This window comes from Chrysemys picta, chromosome 7 (assembly GCF_011386835.1).
Source record: "Chrysemys picta bellii isolate R12L10 chromosome 7, ASM1138683v2, whole genome shotgun sequence".
NCBI lineage: Eukaryota > Metazoa > Chordata > Testudines > Emydidae > Chrysemys > Chrysemys picta.
Genome location: NC_088797.1, coordinates 124,899,455 through 124,919,698, shown reverse-complemented (window position 1 = coordinate 124,919,698; position 20,244 = coordinate 124,899,455). Strand labels below are relative to the sequence as shown.

At 50.3% G+C, this 20,244-nt stretch overlaps 1 protein-coding gene across 3 annotated transcripts in view; it reads left to right on the top strand.

The window, feature by feature from the left end:
* The window catches only part of AS3MT (arsenite methyltransferase), a 41,343-nt gene extending 21,686 nt beyond the window's left edge, over positions 1 to 19,657 (top strand). The window contains exons 11-12 of one of the 3 annotated variants that reach the window (XR_010589343.1): positions 5,515 to 5,755; positions 15,477 to 19,657. Coding sequence is in view for 2 of the 3 variants with exons in the window: in XM_065552618.1 (XP_065408690.1) it covers positions 346 to 579 (234 nt within the window). In the remaining variant the exon portion in view is untranslated. Of the gene's footprint in view, positions 1 to 345; positions 857 to 5,514; positions 5,830 to 15,476 lie in introns of those variants that run through there. The other 2 variants (XM_065552619.1, XM_065552618.1) reach the window with 2 other exon arrangements.
* The last annotated feature ends 587 nt before the right edge of the window (positions 19,658 to 20,244 follow it).

Here is a 20,244-nt window from a genome sequence, read left to right as displayed (position 1 = left end):
TTTTTTTAAACAAACCCTTAATTTTGAGCTCAGTTAGCCCGGAGAGCACCCTGCCTCCTTTGCAGGTCCTTCTGTTGTGCTTCATTAATTTTCCTAGCAATATGGGATGCTGTCAAAATACGGATAGATGGCTTGATGATCACTATCCCCTGCCTTGTGTGTCCGGGAAATCTCTTCTCCTTTCTCGCCTAAATGATCTTAGGCCTCGCTCATGCCGTCAGCTCTATGTGGCCAGACCCCCGCATCCGTGTGGCTCTGCATGGAGACAGGGGTCTCCCCGCCCAGAGTTTGGTACAGAATTTTGCCCTTAATCTCACCATAGTAATATTCAAAGCCCTGTTGCAGGAGGAGCTCTCGCTGTTTTATCACCCGGAAAACACTTTTGGCAACACCACCCTCCCACCAGCCAAGCCAAAAGAAAAAAATGACCAGCCAGTAAGCGTGGAGCAAAAATGGCCAGCCAATCAGAGGAGGGGGGGAAAAAGCCCAGTGACACAGCTGTGTGGCAGTATTGCCTGGCAATTGACACCTGGGGGGCCTGCTGTCCTGCCTCTAGCAACTGCCCTGCGGTGCCTATAACTGTTCAGTGCTCCATTGAGTCATTAGATAGGTCCCATCAGTCACAACTACCATTGCTTTTCTCTGGATGTTTTCAGTCTATTGGAGGGGAGGCTACCGAAACTGCCAAGAGTGTTGTGGGGAGGGGGACGCTGGCTTTGCAGCTTGTCTTTTGTTTTCAGGCCCTATATGCAACAACTGCACGTTCAGCAGAGAGCCAGAAAAGCATCACCCCTCTTATAGTCTAGGTTAGTAACAAGGTCATTGCAAAAATAATGCCGTATCGACCCCTGCCTCAACTTTCTCCCCAGACTGGGCTGGGCCCGGCCCAGGGTTTCTTCCCTTAGCGTCTCTCTGTCTCTAATCCTAGCTCCCTCCGTTAGATGGCTACTGGTGGTCCCATGAGTCAGCACTTGTTAACCTCCAGGGTGCTGATGCCTGCAGGCTGGGGCCAATCGGGGAGTCCCCCACGTTCAGTCTCTGCTGTGTACTGGGCTGGGCCCCTCGCTTTAGCTCTAGTGCCAGCCAGCCCTCTGCGGATACACTTTCTCCAAACACTTCCTTGTTTCTGTCTACGCTGCAGTCAGAGCGGTGATTGCAGCAGCATGTGTAGACGAACTTGAGCAGCTTGAATCGAGCTGGAGGGAGTGCCAATAGCAGTGAAACCACAGCAGCACAGGCTCACTGCCCGAGTGAGTACTCCGGGTCCCTGGTGGGCTTGTGCCGCCCGGCTTCACTGCTCTTGGGACAGGAGCCAGCTGGATTAAAGCGACTTGGGTATGTCTACACGAGCTGCAGCCACACCCCGGATTGCGATGTAGACATATCTGTCGTTTAGAAACCGCGCCCCTCCTCTGCCATCTTATTGGCCCACTCCCTGCAAGAACAGTGCTGTCCTGATCCCCACACGCCACCAGGGATCTGTAGTATGGGATGCTGTCGTATTATTGCTATACGCTTTGTTTGGCTCCTCTGTAGTTTCTCACAAACCCCTTTTGGTTGTCACAAACTTAAATAGCTGTTAACGTGCAAATGTCCGTAGGAATTTGCCAGGTCTAGTCTGTCTGCGTGGGCAGTAATTGATAACTGGATCGTTCAGTTATCTGTATAAAAGTCCAGTCCTCTAGGTCTGGCTCAGATTTCAGTACCTCACAGCTTGTGCTCGAGAGCTCCCATGTTCTGAGGCAGGCAGTGGCGTGGCCCTGAGGATGAATCCGGTTCATTAAGCAGGACTGGTGCCAATGCGGCCCCTGTGGGTAACCTCTGTAGGCAGAGAGGCAGCAATTCTCTCTTCTGACTCATCCCTACCAAGGCTTTGCTGCTCCTCGCCGCGGGAGCGGTGTGAGTAAATGTGGGCAAAGCGCTCCACTCTGGACGTGCTGATTGCGAGGCTGTTGTTTCCTTAGTAGTTTCTTGTGCCCGACATAGTCAGACTCTTGGGAAGGTCAGTAAATTAGAGCTGCTGGGCCCTTCTTCGCTGCTGTTTATTAACTCTTTCTGAAAGCCCCTTAGCTTGTTTGAAAGGCCAATTAAACCATCCCGGAGGGTTTACACGAGTGGGCTGAGAAGCGGGATGTTCATGATTCTCTCTATAAATACACTCCATCCGTTTTCTTTTTAGCGAAGTGAGCTCCCCGGCCTGACGCTCCCTGAATCCGTTCACCCAGGGTTCGTTTGTTTTGAGCTGGGCACCAAGTGGGTGACTTTCCATTCTTCTGAAACAAACTGTTTGTAGGGAGCTGGGGGGAGATTCTCAGAGGCACAGATGGGAGTCAAGCACCCAACTCCCACGGACTTTCAGTGCCTCTGAAACTCAAACCCCCTGTACTTTGCACTTCTCTGGAGACTCCCGTCCATGACTGTCGAGTGCTGTCCAAACGTGAATTAACACTCGTACAGTTCTTGAGAGAAGGGTGAGTTGCATCACCTCCATTTGTACAGATGGGGAAACTGAGACACAGAGTGGGGAAGCAACTTGCCTAAGGTCACGTGGCTGCAGAGGTGGGAATAGCACCAGATATTTTTCTTACCAGTCCCTGGTTCTAACCATTAGACTTTGCTCCTGACCTTACACACCTTTGTGGGAGCTCCCCTGACCTTGCCTTTCAGCCCCTTCAGAACCATCTGACCCTGATGATCCATTTGCCCCTGAGTGTGTGCTGTAGCCCTGCCGTAGATTCCTCTCTCTGTTAAGGCCAGACTGGTTTAAAAAAAAGAAAACAATGATGCCCTGGGGACTGGAATTTCCTTGGCATCCTGTGAAAGGCTCTGTCACATTCATCATGCTTGGGAATGACAGGCTGGACCATTAAAAACCTCCCAGCCTCCCCCTGGGAGCATAGGAGGCCAGATCTCATGCACAGCACTGAAAATATTCAAGTGAATTGGAGAGCCGATGCAGGTGGCTGATAGGCTGCGGGGCTTATCGGAGGGGAAAGATAGGCCCTTTCCAGAAAGGAATGTGCTCAAGGGACTGGGGGCTTCATAATCGCTGACCTTGCTGTATTTGGCACGGGTGATGGAGTTGTTTCTTAAAGGCACAGGCACATTTTTTCTTTCTCTGCCTCTTTGTGGCAACTAAGCAAAGCCAAGCCCCACAGATCATTTGTAACTGGGTGCAGATATCATGCCCCAGGAGCCCCAGCTAAGGATGGCATTGTGGGGGGGAGGGGGGTTCTTTGTGGATTTCTTTCCAGGAGTGTATTTTTGCCAGTATTGTCTGACGCGCAGCTCAGGCAGCTGGTGCGGTGGGCTAAGGGTTAGTTCTCCGCTAACGAAAGAATCCAGGTGTGCTTACTGGCCAGCCAGCAATGGCAGGGATCTGCAAGTGGAGCAGAGGCTAATGCCACTGGTGACAGCTCGTGGCTAATTAGCCAAAACAACCAGGGGAGGCTGGGAAAGCAGCTAGGAGAAGCGTTCTTCAAGCCTTGATGGTAGGGTAGGGCTAAAGGAACTCTGTCTGTACTTTAAAGGGAGGAAGGATGATACCAGTACAGGCATGGGAGCCAGGCAGGCTAGAATCTATTCCTGACTTTGCCACCGCCTCCCTGTGCTGCCTTGGCTAAGTCACTTCACCACTTCGTACCCATCTCAGCAGTCTTGCCAGCTCTAGTGATTTTATTGCTGGCCTCGCAATATTTGATGTTTTGCTTAAAGCCTTAGCTCCCGGAGGCAGGTGATTTTACGCTTTTATTTACAAAGACGTTTCTAGCCCTCCTGGTCGCAGAGAAAAGCTCAAAAAAGTGATGCCTTACGGGCTTCAAAAGCAGAAGCAAAAGAGATTTCCAAATCTGCTGATGCTGTGGGTGGCAGGGGCTGACATGGGGTTGGCATTTGCCACGTACCTCCCTCCGCCCGGGCGGGGAGACTGTTAATAACTGAAACAAGGAAACCCCCGACTTCACAGTGCGAGGGCCAGGGCACGTTGCGGGGAGGGGAGATTGGCTGGGTTAACTCCCAAAGGGCGGGCTGGGGGGAGGAGGGGAGATTCTTTTTACAAACCCTCCTACTAACAGAAACGTGTAAGGAAATTACAGCCCCTCCCCCTGCAATGGGAACTGGGTTGGGTTCACCTTTCCCTGCAGCGTTCCCCTCCTGGACTTTGGGCTGGTGCCTGAGATCCCGGGCTGAGCTCTCCAAACCAATCAGCTTTCTCCAGCACCTTAACTCTGGCCCACTCGGTGGGTGAAGAATTCAAATACCTTCAGCCCTGTGGCCTGCTAATGTCCCCTCTCCTCTGAGGGGGATATTGCACCTGGCTAGGAGCTTAGCACCTAGATGGCAGTGGCTGATGTTACAGTTTGGCTTCCCGCTTCCTTCCTGCTGAGACAAAGTTCCCCCAGCATCTCTCCTTTTCCTACTGGGACTGGATTCCCCTCCATGAACCGAAAGAGAGCACTGTGGGTTTGGCTCAGCCCTGCACGTTGCTGTGGTCTGGGGCACTCCTCCCAGGCGGGAATCTGAACAGTCGGATTTGGAGAGAGTCATCGTTGATTGACAGAGCTGCCAATAGGCTGTGCAGCGTCGCACGCTCCATCCTCATGGGACTCCCATTGCCCATGCAGCTACCTCTGGGGTGGAACGCTGCAGGTCACGTAAGGATCTGAGCAGTCCCCTGTGTTGGTGCAGGATAGGCAGCAGAACGGGTTGTATCCAGTAGAATCAGCAGGGCTGCTGAAATATGCGGGGTGCAGTTACCCACAATAGGATTGGCTGGCAGTCCCATATGCTCTCGTGAGAAGTAAGTATGGGAGAGGGAAGGGTGCCAGTTACTGCCGCACCACCACCGCTGTGACGGATGCTTGGAGGGCGCCCATCTAAGGACTGACCTCACCCCAGCCTGCTTAGCTTGAGCGCTGATGCAGTCACAGCCCAGGTGGAGGGAGCAGTGTTATGGTTTGTCTGGTTGCTGACAGCGTCCTCGGGGCTGTACGCTCCAGCGCGGCCGACACGGTCCCCGCCCACAGGAGCATACAGCCGCCAGCCAACTAGCTCAGCGGCACAGAATCCCCGTGGCCGGGCCCCTGGGGCTGACGTTTGTGACTCACCCTGTGCCGGTGGGGCAGCTGTTGCGAGGCTCAGAGGAAGATATGTGGCTTTATGAGGAGTGGGAGGGGAACAAAGAGGGAGGTGGCTCTGTGAGTGCCCAACAATCAGATCCATGTTAAAAAGCTGTGGGAACGGGATGGCAGGAAGGGTCCGGGGATGAGCTCGCCAGCCAGTTGAAGAGGGGGCTGGACAAGCACAGGAAGGGGTCCCATCCAGTCCTGCTCAGCCAGAGAGAGGACGCTAGCAATACTTGGGGGGGGGGGGCGGGACTCCATGATGGTGGGACAATGGGGAGATTCCCAGGAATTCACAGCCCTCCTCCCAGTGCCAGGGAAAACCACCTGGCAGTGGCAGCCTTTCCGGCCCCTTCAAGTCTGATTTAGTGCTGTTTTTGTTTCCTTGCTATAGGAAAAGATCGTTGATCCATTCCAATTAGTGGAGCGGCTGGAAGCGAAGGGCCTTGCTCCCAAGCCAGCCGGCTGCTGTGGCCCCAAAGGGTGCTGCTGAAAAGCTGAGCGTCTAGCAGCAGGAACCAGCAGAAAGGCTGAAGAATCAGAGCTGTTTTTGTTACTCATCGCTGAACAGCAATTAAAAATTAATAACGTCGGTAACGCAGCTGAGCACTTCACGGCTTCGCAGCGCTGTGCAGGTACTGCGGAATGAGATGAAATAAACCCCAGCTGTCCCCCAGGCTCCAGCCCTGGTGCATGGCTGCAATCAGAAGATAGCGGGTTCATTTGTACGCGCCGTGTTAATTGTTCAGAGCAAACCCACCTCTGTTCAAGCCACGAGGAAGATCTAATGGGACCTAGTTAACTGCAGGGGCACGAAACTGACCAGGGCTTTGTCTAACTCAGAACGGGCGCTGATGAGGCTGGATCCCAGGGATCAAAATTATTTACTGAGGCCATTTGAGACCAGCCAACCCCTTGTAAGGCCCAGGGCGGAGCCTGACGGAATATGCTCTTCCCAGGCTGCAGTGTGTCCCTGGAGCCGTTCCCTGCCTCGAGGCTTATACTGTTCCCTCTCCTTGCCTTGCCCATGTGGGAAGTGCAACTCCAGCCCCACTCTGCCCCTAACGCCTCCCGGTGCGCTGGGGAAGCAGGCAGCCCCCACGGTGCTCTGCAGTGCACCCCTTTGCACAGCATTCCTCCTTCCCACAGTGGAACTTCCTGGCTCTGTTGCCTTCAACCTCTTCCCTGAGTAAGCACTCCGTGCTGAGGGCACCCAGCTGCTCTTTGTGGCCTGGGATGCAGTGACTGGTTACATATCTGGGCATTCAAATGGAACCGCTCCCTTTGGTAGGGCGGCCCTGACTTGGGGGCTAGGTGCGCCAAGCACTGCAGGGACCCTCTCTCATCTGCTGCTCGCTCGGAGCAGGGAGGGTCAAATCAGGCCCCAGCCACGTGTAAGAAGGTGTAACGTGCTCAGTGGCAGCGTCCGGCAGCCAGTAAATCTCACGCTGCATCCAGGGCAAATCGCAGGCAGACGCCTGGCAGGATGGAGGAGAGGAGGACGAGAGGCGCCTGGGGTCCGGGTGGAGGGGAGAGGAGGCTGAGAGAGATCAGTTGTGAATAATAGCAAGGAATCGCTTTCCCGGTGCCGGGGGCCCAACACCTACCACAGCTTGTCTAGGGGCAGATCCCACCTCCCTGCTCACCCAGCATCTCCAGAGGAAGACTCTGCCTTAGGAGGGGCTGAGCGCCCTCCCCTGGTGGAGTGAGTGGGAATTGAGAGCCCTCGGCCTCTCGTGGGGGGTGCTTGGTAAACAGGGCTGTGCCCCCCCGCCACACACACACACACAGCTGGTAGGAAAACACCCTTCCTTTCCTGAGGAGGGTTGGGGTTACAAATGGTGAATCCCCCTGACGGCAGGAGTTGCTGTTATACTCTGCCCCTTCTAGCTTCAGCCTCATGTCTGAGCACCTCCTGTCTCCCCGCTTCCTAACAGCTGAAGGGGTCTTTTGGCCCAAACCCTGCAGGTCTTTCTGTAGGTGTGGCAGGGAGAGGAGCATTGTAACTGGACTGTGGGCTTGCGGAACCGCCTGGAGAACTTTAGAGTTTGGATCTGAAGTCTCAGGGACTGGCGGGGTGCGGCTGGTTATGGGGGGGACTCTTGGGGGAAAAAAAAATCAGGATCTGGGGCTAACTAGCTCCTTCCGTTCCCTTCTGTGGACAGTAAAGCATTGCAGTGTTGAAAGGGGACTGCTGCTGGGATGCAGGTAAACCCCTCTCCACATTGATCATGGCAACTAAACCTGTCCATTTTATACTGTTTTGAAATAGTTGGGCTTGTTCAAGACTCGTAAGGATCAAAACTTGACAGCTGCATTTGTAAATACAGCTAACCTTGCAGTGGTATATGTGACAGGAAGAGAACTGAGAGCTGCGCAAAGGCTGACACCTGGTGGCCACAAGGTGGCATGGCATGTGTTGCTTATCTTTCTCCCAATTTCACACAGTAAAAACATATTTTTCCTTTAAAATTCTCCTGAAGCCTCTGCCTGTTTTTTTGGGCTTCAGAAGCCAGAATTTTCATTAACGGAGACAGAGGTCTTCAGCAACAGATATTTAACCCCTCTTTGCCTCTGTTTCCCCATCTGTAAAGCGAGGACGATAAAGCTTAGCATGCAAAGGGCTGTGACTATTATGAAGTTATTGTCTATAAAGCGTGCAGACATCCTCACACAGAAGATCTGTGTGAGGAGTGAACAGCCAGCTGCAGTCTCAGAGCGGGGCGGTTTAATTTAATGTTGGTGCCTGTTGTAAGCCCAGAAAAATATGCTTTTCATCATGGCCATATGCAGCGTGGAGATTGCACCGATTACAGTAGGCGTAGCCAATGCCAGCAGCTTGGCAGTATTGCCACCAGATAGAGGATGCTTTCCCTCCCAAGCGGCTTTGCAAACGCCATGCATCAGAAGCTCATGAATTCACTCGGGCCAGGGTGAAGTACTGACCGTTGCACAGCGGAGAACACAACAGGACTTCGCAGCCAGCACAGGGCAGGTCAGAATCAGAGCACAACATGGTGACACTGTGTGGCGTTCCTAATTCCACTCTCAACAAGGGACCATGTAGTGGAGCTTGAAGGATGAGAAGACTGGAAGGTACAAGAGGGGTGTGGAAATGGATGCAAATTTTATTTAACCGGGAGAGTTCAGATTAAATGAACCAAGTGTCGTAAGTAACGTACCTTAAAAAGAATGGGGCCAAATCCTGAGCTGAGCATTGACTACCGTGGGAGTTTTGGGTGCTCTCAGCTCTCAGAATTTAGGTCATAAAGTGCTGCTAGTAGTAAACTTCATTGAGAAGACCCTGCTATTAAATCTTTGCAGACGCTTGGGAAGAGGCATCTTTTGTGAGTGTGTCTTACAGAATATGGAGATCTGTGAGGTTCTACCATATGTACATCACCACTGAAAGCAGCCACCTCTGGGGTGGAGACAGACAGCTACTGGTGCCCAGCAATAGAGGGAGAGGGAACACTTTGGCCAAAGACACTGGGCAAGCCCCTTACTTGGAAAGAATCCTACAATCTTCAATGTCCATGCAGAATTAGCCTTTTACAATCTCATACAAAGAACCCCACCCAGTCGATTTACCTTGGAAGGCCGGGCTCAGCCAGCCCTGCATCGATTCATCTCCACGGCTGTGGGAGAGTCTAGGTTCTGTGGAGCCAGGGGACAAGAGCTCAGGAAGCGTGGCTGAACTTTGTGACTTTGTCCTCACCCACAACTATTTCACATTTGGGGACAATATATACCTTCAAGTCAGCGGCACTGCTATGGGTACCCGCATGACCCACAGTATGCCAACATTTTTATGGCTGACTTAGAACAACTCTTCCTCAGCTCTCATCCCCTCACGCCCCTACTCTACTTGTGCTACATTGATGACATCGTCATCATCCTGACCCATGGAAAAGAAGCCCTTGAGGAATTCCACCATGATTTCAACAATTTCCATCCCACCATCAACTTCAGCCCGGACCAGTCCGCACAAGAGATCTACTTCCTGGACACTACAGTGTTAATAAGCAATGGCCACATAAACAACACCCTATACCGGAAACCTACTGACCTCTATACTTACCTACGTGCCTCCAGCTTTCATCCAGATCACACCACACGATCCATTGTCTACAGCCAAGCTCTAAGATACAACTGCATTTGCTTCAATCCCTCAGACAGAGACAAACACCTACAACATCTCTATCGAGCATTCTTAAAACTACAATACCCACCTGCTGAAGTGAGGAAACAGATTGACAGAGCCAGAAGAATACCCAGAAGTCACCTACTTTAGGACAGTCCCAACAAAGAAAGTAACAGAATGCCACTAGCCGTCACCTTCAGCCCCCAACTAAAACCTCTCCAGCGCATCATCAAGGATCTACAACCTATCCTGAAGGACGATCCCTCACTCTCACAGATCTTGGGAGACAGGCCAGTCCTCACTTACAGACAGCCCCCAAACCTGAAGCAAATACTCACCAGCAAACACACAACAAAAACACTAGGCACATCAGGTGGCAGCCCCAAAGGGGTTTCTGCGACCCGAGCCGTCACACCCGGGGAGAGGGGAGGGATAGCTCAGTGGTTTGAGCATTGGCCTGCTAAACCCAGGGTTGTGAGTTCAGTCCTTGAGGGGGCCACTTGGGGATCTGGGACATAATCAGTACTTGGTCCTGCTAGTGAAGGCAGGGGGCTGGACTCGATGACCTTTCAAGGTCCCTTCCAGTTCTAGGAGATGGGATATCTCCATTAATTTCATTTCTAACCCAGAAACCTATCCTTGCAACAAAGCCCATTGCCAACTCTGTCCACATATCTATTCAAGGAACACCATCATAGGACCTAATCACATCAGCCACGCCATCAGGGGCTCGTTCACCTGCACGTCTACTAATGTTATATATGCCATCATGTGCCAGCAATGCCCCTCTGCCATGTACATTGGCCAAACCAGACAGTCTCTACACAAAAGAATAAATGGACACAAATCAGACATCAAGAATTATAACATTCAAAAAATCAGTCGGAGAACACTTCAACCTCCCTGGTCACTCAATTACAGATCTAAAAGTCGCAATTCTCCAACAAAAAAACTTGAAAAACAGACTCCAACAAGAATCTGCAGAACTGGAATTAATTTTCAAACTGGACATCATTACATTAGGCTTGAATAAAGACTGGGGGTGGCTGGGTCATTACACAAAGTAAAAACTTTTCCCCCTACTGTTACTCATACCTTCTTGTCATCTGTTTGAAATGGGCCATCCTGATTATCACGACAAAAGTGTTTTTTTTCTCCTGTGATAATAGCCCACCTTAATTGATTAGTCTCATTAGAGTTGGTATGGCAACACCCACTTTTTCATGTTCTCTGTGTATATATATCTTCCTACTGTATTTTCCACTGCATGCATCCGAAGAAGTGGGTTTTAGCCCACGAAAGCTTATGCCCAAATAAATGTGTTAGTCTCTAAGGTGCCACAAGTACTCTTTGTTCTTTTTGCTGATACAGACTAACACGGCTACCACTCTGAAACCTTTCTTAACATAACATCTCTAAGCTATGGCCTTTCCTATCCATCCACACAGCTAAAACTCTCATTGAGTCTCTCATCATCTCACATCTCAGTTACTGCAACACCTTTTCTCCAGCCTTGAGACATGCCATCTTGCCCTGCTCATATCTGCTGAGAATGCTGCAGCAACGATCCTTTCCCAGAACTTCGACTGTGTCACCCTTTTCTTTGCATCCCTCCACTGGCTAATATCTTTCTGGGGTGTATTAACAGGAGTGTTGTATGTAAGACACAGGACGTAATTGTCCTGCTCTACTCAGCACTGGTGAGGCCTCAGCTGGAGTACTGTGACCAGTTCTGGATGCCCCACTTTAGGAAAGCTGTGGATAAACTGGGGAGAGTCCAGAGGAGAGCAACAAAAATGATAAAGGTTTAGGAAACCTGACTTATGAGAAAAGATTAAAAAAAAAAAACTGGGCCTGTTTAGTCTTGAGAAAAGAAGACTAGTGGGAGTGGATGGGAGGAGCTGATACCAGTCTTCCAATAGGTTAAGGGCTGTTATTAAAAGGACTGTGATTGATTGTTCTCCATGTCCACTGAAGGCAGGATAAGAAGCGATGGGTTTAATCTGCAGCAAAGGAGATTTAGGGTAGATTATTAGGAAAAACTTTCTAACGCTAAAGGTAGTGAAGCTCTGGACAGACTTCCAAGGGAGGTTGTGGAATTCATAGACTATCAGGGTCAGAAGGGACCTCAGGAGGTCATCTAGTCTAACCCGCTGCTCAAAGCAGGACCAGTCCCCAATTTTTTGCCCCAATCCCTAAATGGCCCCCTCAAGGATTGAACTCATAATCCTGGGTTTAGCAGGCCAATGCTCAAACCACTGAGCTATGCCTCCATTGGAGGTTTTTAAGAACAGGTTGAACAAACACCTGTCAGGGATGGTCTAGGTTTACTTGGTCCTGTCTCAGCATAGGAGGCTGGACTATATGACCTCTCGAGGTCCCTTCCAGCCCTACATTTCTCTGATTCTATGTCGACCCCTGCCTCTGATTGGCCCATGATGCATCCCCCACAGTAACTGTTCAAACAAGCATCTTCCTGCTTCCTCGCATGCTGCCCCTCATGCTTGGGACACGGTCCCCAGAAAACTCCACAAAACTAACTTATGGTCTTCCTTCATATCCCTCCTTTTCACTCCCCTGTGCCGTGGTGCCTCCAGAAAACTTGACCTCAGTTAGCGGCTGGTGCACTGAGACCACTGACTATCTCACTGATTGCTATAGTGACATTGTTCCTACGGTACCTAGCGTCGTGGGGTCCTGCTTCATGACTGGGGTTCTAGGTGTTACGTAATACTAATACTCAGAATGACCTCGTTGTTCCCTGTTATTGGCTTGTCTGTACACATTCCTGCCTGCTGTAGTATTCATTTGCCAGCATCTGGCCCCCTCTCATGCCCCCCCAGATGTTCAAGCACATGCTGTAATACAATCCATCTTGCTGACAGACTGTAAGGGCCTGTGAATTTGTATCTTCTTTCCTCTGCTGTTCCCGGGTTTTCTGCCTGCTACAGAAATGTTAACAGGTGCAAGGCAGCGTCCAGGTGCTGTGGGGCCTTCTTGCCAGCACAAGGGGGAAGGACTGCCTCTGAAAATCTCTCCGACAGTGCTGTGCAGGGCGTTCTCCTTAACCTGGTTCTTCATGAGTCTTCCCCACCCCAAAAGGCAAATGTAGGGGCTGCAGAACAGTGGCAACTCCATAAGTGATGCTCTGCCGGTGGAGCCAGTTACCCAGCCTTGCATTTGGAGGCAGTGCCTGATTTGAGGAAAGACTTGAACCTGAGGTCCTGAGCAATTGAGGCTATTCCAGCTTCTGTCCCTACCGTCCAAGGGGATGGGCATGAGGTTACTGGGAGGTCTCGACTCTCTTCCTGGCTTCATTGTAGGATGGGAGGGGGCAGTCGCTTCCATCTGCTTGGCCCTTTGTAAAATGAAGCTAAATGCTTCCCTACCTCACCAGCACATTGTCAGGTTTGTCAAGTGCTTTGAGAGCCTCGGCTGGAAGGTGACCAAGGAGATGTTGGTTTGCTTTTTTTCCTCAGGTGTTGACCCTGATCAGTGTTTTGGCCCAATTCCAGCCTGGACAAGAGCCTACTTCTCTTTGACTGGACCTGGTCGTCTTCTTCCCTTAGCTGTTATTTCTGAGTGCTGCTTCCTAACCTCCCCACTGAGCCATGCAGCACGGGCTTGTTTGGGGTTCCCAGTAGAACGAGAGCCACCTCCGAATGTTGCTTAGCAGCCAGGCTATTCTGCTTGGCCGTGCCTCTCCCTATGTGCCCAGGAGCTCTGGGTGAGGTTCCGCGGGGACGGGACTAGATCCCAGATCTGGGGGATGGCCCATGTCTCCACACCGCCATCCGGCAGCCATGATAAGCTTCCATGCATTACCACATAGTCCTTGTGGGGATAAACGGTACAGGAAGTACCACCTCAGAAGGCCGGATTGACAGCTTCTCTTGTGGCCCCTGATTGGTCCACACACCCTGTTTAAGCCCATGAGGCGTTCCAGGAAATGTCTGTGCAATGAGGTGGACTTCCCTGCCAGCTATAGCGCTTGACCTAGCTCTTGGCTTGTGCTCAGACCCCTGATCCTGGCTTGGACCCTCAGCTTCTGCCCTTGAACTCTGACTCCAGTCCCACTCCCTCGCATCAGTACTAGGAACCCGACATCAGACCCAAACTCAGGCTACTGGTCTTAGACTCTGATCCCTGACCTAGGCCCCTGGACTCTGGCATCAGCCCTGACCATTAGGCCAGACTACCCACGCCCCAGTCATGACGCTCTGCCCGTGGTGGCAGAGCCATGGTAGAGCTAGCGCGCTGTTCATTGTGGGCCAGTAGACGTCAAAGGAGAGCTGCTTCTGGCAAGGAGTGAGCAGATTCCCCTTCTGAGCCCCACGACAGGGGCTCCTGGGCTTTTGACTGTGCAGGGACCATGTCTGGAGTCCTCTGCCATCCCCCACATCCCCAACACACACCCCCAGCAGCATTGTAAGGAGCATACTGGAAAAGAGGCTGGGCAAAGCTCTCCTTGAGTTGCCACATACAGGGGTGCTTCAGGGATGGAGTACGTCGTGTGTTTTGGGCACTCATTGGCATGCCTTACAATGCTGTTGGGGGTATGGGGGATGGCAGAGGACTCCAGACATGGTCCCTGCACAGTCAGAGGGCCTCCAAGAAACAGAAGACTCAGTGGAAGCAAGCTCTAACAGATTACCATATCCAAAAAGTAATGAAGAGCAGCAGGAAGGATGTGAAGAATGAAAGGGAGAGAAGGAAGAAATTAACATAGCAAGAGGGAGGTTGAGAGGAACAGCGTGAGCAATGCCCTGCCAAGAGAAGTGAGCTCTGGGTTATCCTCTCTCAGGGAAGGTGGGGGCTGAAAGCTTGTCCCTTAGTGAAATATGAGGTGGAAAGATCTCTTGTTCTCCACTGAGGTCCTGATTCAGGAGAGTACTTAAGCACATGCTTAACTCTCTGTGAGACACTAATTAGTCAGTGTCTTGAGTGGTCAGTGGGTTCATCGGCAGCTTTGCTCTCCCTTTGCATAGCCATGGGTTCATCCCTGAACAACACACAAATCAGCGACGTGTAGTGTTGGTTATCCAGGTGGGTGCTGGGAGGGTGGACCAGTTAGATGCTCTCGCTGCTGCTGACACTCAGTTTTCTCACCATGGCAGTGAAGTTTTTCACCTCCCGGCCTTTTCTGTCTTGCATTTTTATTGCTCGATCGAACAGCTGTGTAAAATCCACTCAGCCGGACAACCTTCCCTCCTCCCAGCTATTGCACTGACAGCACCTCCTCTCAGAGGACCCCCAGCTGAAAGACACAAGGAGCCAATGTGCAGTTACCCAGACAATTGCAACACATCTAGCAGAATGTGGCTAGCATGGGGCTGCTTGGTTCCTACATGCATGGGTGGGCTATGCAGTGACAGGCAACGTATGTGGAGGGCCTTGTACAGAAGGATTTATGGAAAGTGGTGTTGGGATTCTATGACATCCAACTCCGGTCACATCCCACTGAGGAAAGAAGAGGGAAAGGACCATTGAGCTGAATGTGATAAACTATAGCGCAGGCCAGATGCTTTCCTAGCTAAATAAATCTGTCCCCATCTAGCCCTGGGCTTTGATCCTCAGCTAAGATGGGTTGGGCTGAGCTGGCACTTGGATAGGAGACCACTCAGGAAAATCCAGGTGCTTCCGGAAGCAATGATAATGATTTGGTAGGTGGTGCTCTTCTCAGGGCCGGCTCCAGGGTTTTGGCCGCCACAAGCAGCCAAAAAAAAAAAAAAAAGCTGCGATCGCGATCTGCGGCGGCAATTCGGCGGAGGGTCCTTCGCTCCCAGCAGGAGTGAGGGACCGTCCGCTGAATTGCTGCCGAATAGCTGGACGTGCCGCCCCTCTCCCGAGCGGCCGCCCCAAGCACCTGCTTGCCAGGCTGGTGCCTGGAGCCGGCCCTGGCTCTTCCCTCTGCATCGCTACAACCTCAGTGTCGTGGGGAGGTGAGAGGGCCTGTGCGGCTGGGTGGGCTTCCCGGGAGTTGTGCTCAGCCCCACCTGTGCCTAGTTAACTGCCTCCCCAGGGATGTGTACTGAGGCTTCCTATCAGAGGCAGCCTGCTCAGCTCGCTAATAGGAGAGATCTGCAGCGAGTAGGGTCAGCAGTGCGGTGGATAGGGAAGGGGTCTAGAGAGAGGGTATGTGCCAAAGCAGGAAGTGCTCCAGGTAGTTGAAGCAAAGGAAATAGAAATAGATTTTTCTCTGCTTGCTACAGGGTCCCCGGACTGCAATCATGGTAGAGGGAGGGCCATGGTGGCAGAGCTACTGAGTCTGGAATCAGGCTGAAGACCCAGTAGGAGGTTGCTGGATGACTCATTGTCTTGTTGGACTTTTTGTTCTGCCTGGAAGGGGGCTGGACTTTATGATTTGGAAGACTGAGATACCTGGAGCTGGGGGAACCCAAGTACGGAGTACCAGGTACCAACCTGGTCGTCTTAACGCTGTCTGCCAGTGAAGACGTAAAATGGAGGTTTTGACCGTGCGATGGGTGTTGCCACTGGTTTCCTGGCTACATCCAGTTTGCATAACTAGTACTCGTCCCACAAAGCTCCCCTTCCTGTCTTGAGGAGTTGTGTTGCTGTACTGTTAACTATCTATGGTGCACCTCCCCAGAGATGGGTGCACTTCACTGGTGATGGAGTGATTCCTGAGTACATCACTGGCAAATGATACTGCGATCTTTTAGGAGGAAAGACATGGTGTTAGTATAAGGGACAATAGTATTTTGTATTTATTAAAACCACCTATTGATAATGTGATACGGTCCTGATCTCAGGAATTAATAAACCACCCCAAACTTATCCCTCTTTTGCTACTCTCATAAATGTGTTGAAAAACCCAAGCAAACCCCTGCTGGCATATTCACTGTCATTATTTTTGTCATCAAAGAAAATCTTTGGAGTGAGAATGAAAGAGCAGATTTGAGTCTTTTCCTACCTGTGAAACGGGCTTCATTAAAAAGTAATGAAATCCTGCCGGAGCTTTTCAGCTCCCCTATTGATAGAGGCACCCCGAGCGACTCCAGCCCCCACACTCCTCCTGTCCACCCTGCATATGTAAAAAGGCCACAGCTAAATGCCAGAGCATTTGCATAACCTTGTCTGTCCATCGTCTGCTGGCATTTTGGGGAGAACTGGGAGGAAGCGCTTCACAGAACTGTACTGGTTCCCCTTGTACTGGTAGGCACTGAACTAGAAGCTCATCTCCTGGAAATGAGCACAAAGGTCCTCTCCTTGGACTTCTTCGGGGCCGAAAGCCGGGAGAACAATTTGGCCCAACCTGGCACCCGGTACACAGATTGCAGAAGCTTTTATCTGTTGAGATCTTTGCCCAACAGGGCACAATCCTTCTACATGAGGAACACGTAAACGATCTGCCAAGTTTCCTGCATCCCGTACAGCTACCCATCGGAATTCCTTCTGTGGTCCCCACAAATGGGAGCCTTTTGGGAACCCTGCTGTAGAAGATCAAAGGCTTTATAACGGGTCAACCTTTCAGAAGTGGTGTGCCAAGTCTTCATTTATTCACTCTGATTTAAGGTTTCACATGCCAGTCATACATTTTAACGTTTTTAGAAGGTCTCTTTCTATGAGTCTATAATATATAACTAAACTATTGTTGTGTTAGATGGAATATACTGTTTCACTTAGCTATCAAGAAGATGTTTTTAAAATACTGAAGTGAATCACTGACTTTAAAACTGAAATTCAAAATGGAGTACATGAACTCTAACTCTGAACTCCATCTTTGAGAGGGGACTTATTTTGCTACACAGACTCTAGCTTAAACCAGTCAGAACCGGTTTTTCCCGCCAAGTCCAACCCTCAGTGTTCCATCACCCCAGAAGCGTTCCATCACCTCAGAACTCTTCCCGCCAAAAAGGCTTTATAAGGTCTTGTTCAGCGCCTGCGCGGGGGTGTCCATTCCAGCGACAGTTCGTACACGGTCGGGTCTTCGTAGAGCTCCGGAGCTGAGTTCGAAGAACAACATCTATCCCGTAGTGTGTTTGAGGAAGAGGAGTCCTGTCATCGTCATTCCTATATCCTGCATCTCCTGGTGTCCATCATCCCAGAGGGTCTCCTCGCCAGCGACGAGAACCATCAGTCGTCTGGACTCCCCAGTGTTCCTCCTAAAGGACTCTAAATCAGTCCAAGAGTTGTAGGTCCTGGGCATCACGCCTGTACGTGACATCTGCTGCATTAGAGCAATAGGAGAAAGGTTTCCGTGTCGGGGTATTGTTTATTGTTTTGTAAAATCCCACGGGAGGGTTTATGGGCCTGAGCTCCAAGCTCTCAGAGTCAGTCACTGATCCACTATTTTACTGATTTATGGTTTTGCTGTTTCACTGTGTTATTCTTGTATTTCTCCCCCCATTTTCCCTAGTTTTTCTGTACCTTTTATCCCTAATACACTTACCTTTATTTGCACCATATTATTTTGTCTTTTCTTTATTTTATTATATTTTATGGGTAGCTAAATCCACCGGTGACAGACACGGAAGGGAGCCGAGTCTGCAGCTTCTGAGAAAAGGGGCTTTCCCTGTTATATCTTCCCTCTACCATCTCTCTAGTATTTCCTTTGAAGTGTTACCTTCTTCCCCTTGAGGTAACAGTTGTATGTAAAGTAAATAAGGTTTTTAAAATGTTTAAGAAGTTTCATTTAAAATTAAATTAAAATGCAGAGCCCCGTGGACTGGTGGCCAGGACCCAGGCAGTGTGAGTGCCACTGACAATCAGCTCGTGTGCCGCCTTTGGCATGCGTGCCAGAGGTTGCCTACCCCTGCTTTATAAGTTAGTGGCTTGGGCTACTTCCCCTTCTTCTACCAGACCAAAGTACCAAGCCCTTCCTCTGGGAGGATCTTACTCTCTCTGTCACACTCACACATTCTCTCTCTCTCGCATCTCTTGCATAGGACTCATGATGCAATGACAGCCCATAATCAAGCACAGGGCCAAGCCTGCTCAGAGCACTCCTTCTGTTTTTACCCCCTTCCCAGAGGAGTGGGACTTTAGGGCACCTCCATGATGCTCTCACCTAATCAAGCTTCTTTGGTGTAACCCTTCTCTAGTGGCTAGAGCTGGGGTTCTGCTGTAGGATCTTTGCCAAGTCACCAAACCTTTCTGTGCCTCTGTTTTTTCCGGTTGGTTAAATGGGGCTGATGACACTCGCCTATTTCACAGGGGGGTTGTGAGACGTAATGGTTGAAAAGTGCGGTAAGATCCCCAGGTGGAGGATACTCTAGAAGTGCTAAGTAAGCATTGTAATGGGCTGTCTTGTAATCTGTTAGCCACTGCTGGGTATGGAATGCGGTAAGCCCTGCCAAACTGTGGGTCATAGGCCCTACGTTGCTAATAGCTAATGGAGACTCAAGCAGTCATGGTGGGCAGCATAGTGATAACCATGCAGTCTTTGGCAGCAATGGACTTATCCTCTTATTCTCAAGTTGCAGCATTGTGGTAGCAACTCAAGTTAAGGCAGTCATGGTACTTCTATTTTAAGATGGCTCACTTGATGATTACTTATTCTGTTCATTCCTTCTGAAGCACCTGGCATTGGCCACTGTTGGAAGACAGGATCCTGGGCTAGATGGACATTTAGTCTGACCCAGTATGGCCGATTTTATGTTCTTTAGTCCCTGATTCATGGACACATCCCTGCTCATTCAAGTCAATGGAACTTAAGGATGTACTTTAAGTTAAGCACATGCCTAAGTGCTTTTCTGAATTGGGGCCTAAAGTTCTATTTTCAGCCATTTTATATATTAATGCATTAAACATAACACCCACAGAGGGCATGTGGAGCCTTTGAGTGCTCCTCCCGAGAGAGATAAAAAGAGAGTCCCATTTATGGTAATTCTTGGCATATAGTGTTCAATCTAATTTGATTAGGGGAGATGTCCTGGGCAGCTGAGCCCTGGTCCCTCTGCTAAAAAGCCTGCATTAGAGACATGCTTCTCATCAATATTAAATGCTCGGCCAGTAGGAATGCCAAAGGAAAAGAAATGTCAAGTTGGGCGTGGGGGCATGTGCACTGCAGGAAGGGGAGTGGGTTCATGCGGCTTAGAATCTGGCTGGTTAATTTTTAATTACTTCTTTGTAATGACACACACAGGCTCTGATGGGAATAGAACAAGAGGGTTTGTTGTAAAGCTGTGCGGTCAGCTAGGCCAGTCTGGGAATAGCCAAGCAAGGCCGCTGCTGCCTGAAAGTAACTAATCTGTCACAGATGGCTGGATTCCAAAAGTAACATTTTCTATTCTTATCTGTGGTCATAGAAACACAAACGATTTATTAATTACTACCACAGCCTCTTTCATCCACGGATCCCGGAACAATAAATTAACCCTCCTAACTAGAGATGGGCAAATAACTGATTTTTTGGTTTGGTGGCAATTCCCCCCCCCCTCCTCCATAAAAAACCCCCACCCAAAAACCAGTTTGATCCAAAACAACATTGGCGAATCAACAAAATTGAGAAGATTTGCTATGTATTGAAGAAAATGTTTTGTCTGACATGAAATTAAACATTTGGTTTAGTTTCCAGGGACTCTTTAAAATGAGAGGAAATGAAAGGGTAGATTCACAAAACGGGGGGTAGGGGTGGGGGTGTAGGGTAGCTGCTGCCCTTATAATCTTTAGCCCCATGGTTAGGGCACTCACCTGGGATGCGAGAGACCTATGTTCAATTTCCTCTTCTCTCCCTCCCCCTGCACCTCAATGCCTGATGTGGGGCAGGGATTTGAATTTGGGGCTTTCCCAGAGACTCCTGCCTCAGGCTAGCGTGTAGGCCAACAGTTAGGGTATTCCCCTACAATGGGGGAGACCCAAGTTCAAATCCCTTCTCCACATCAGCTTTTCTAGAATCTCCTGTGCCACATGAGGCAACTGATATTTTCCCCACTGTTGTCTGTCCAGAGCAAGATGTCTGACTCCATCTTTGTCTCATGATGGCAGCATCCTTTTGTAACATCCTTTGATAGGTCA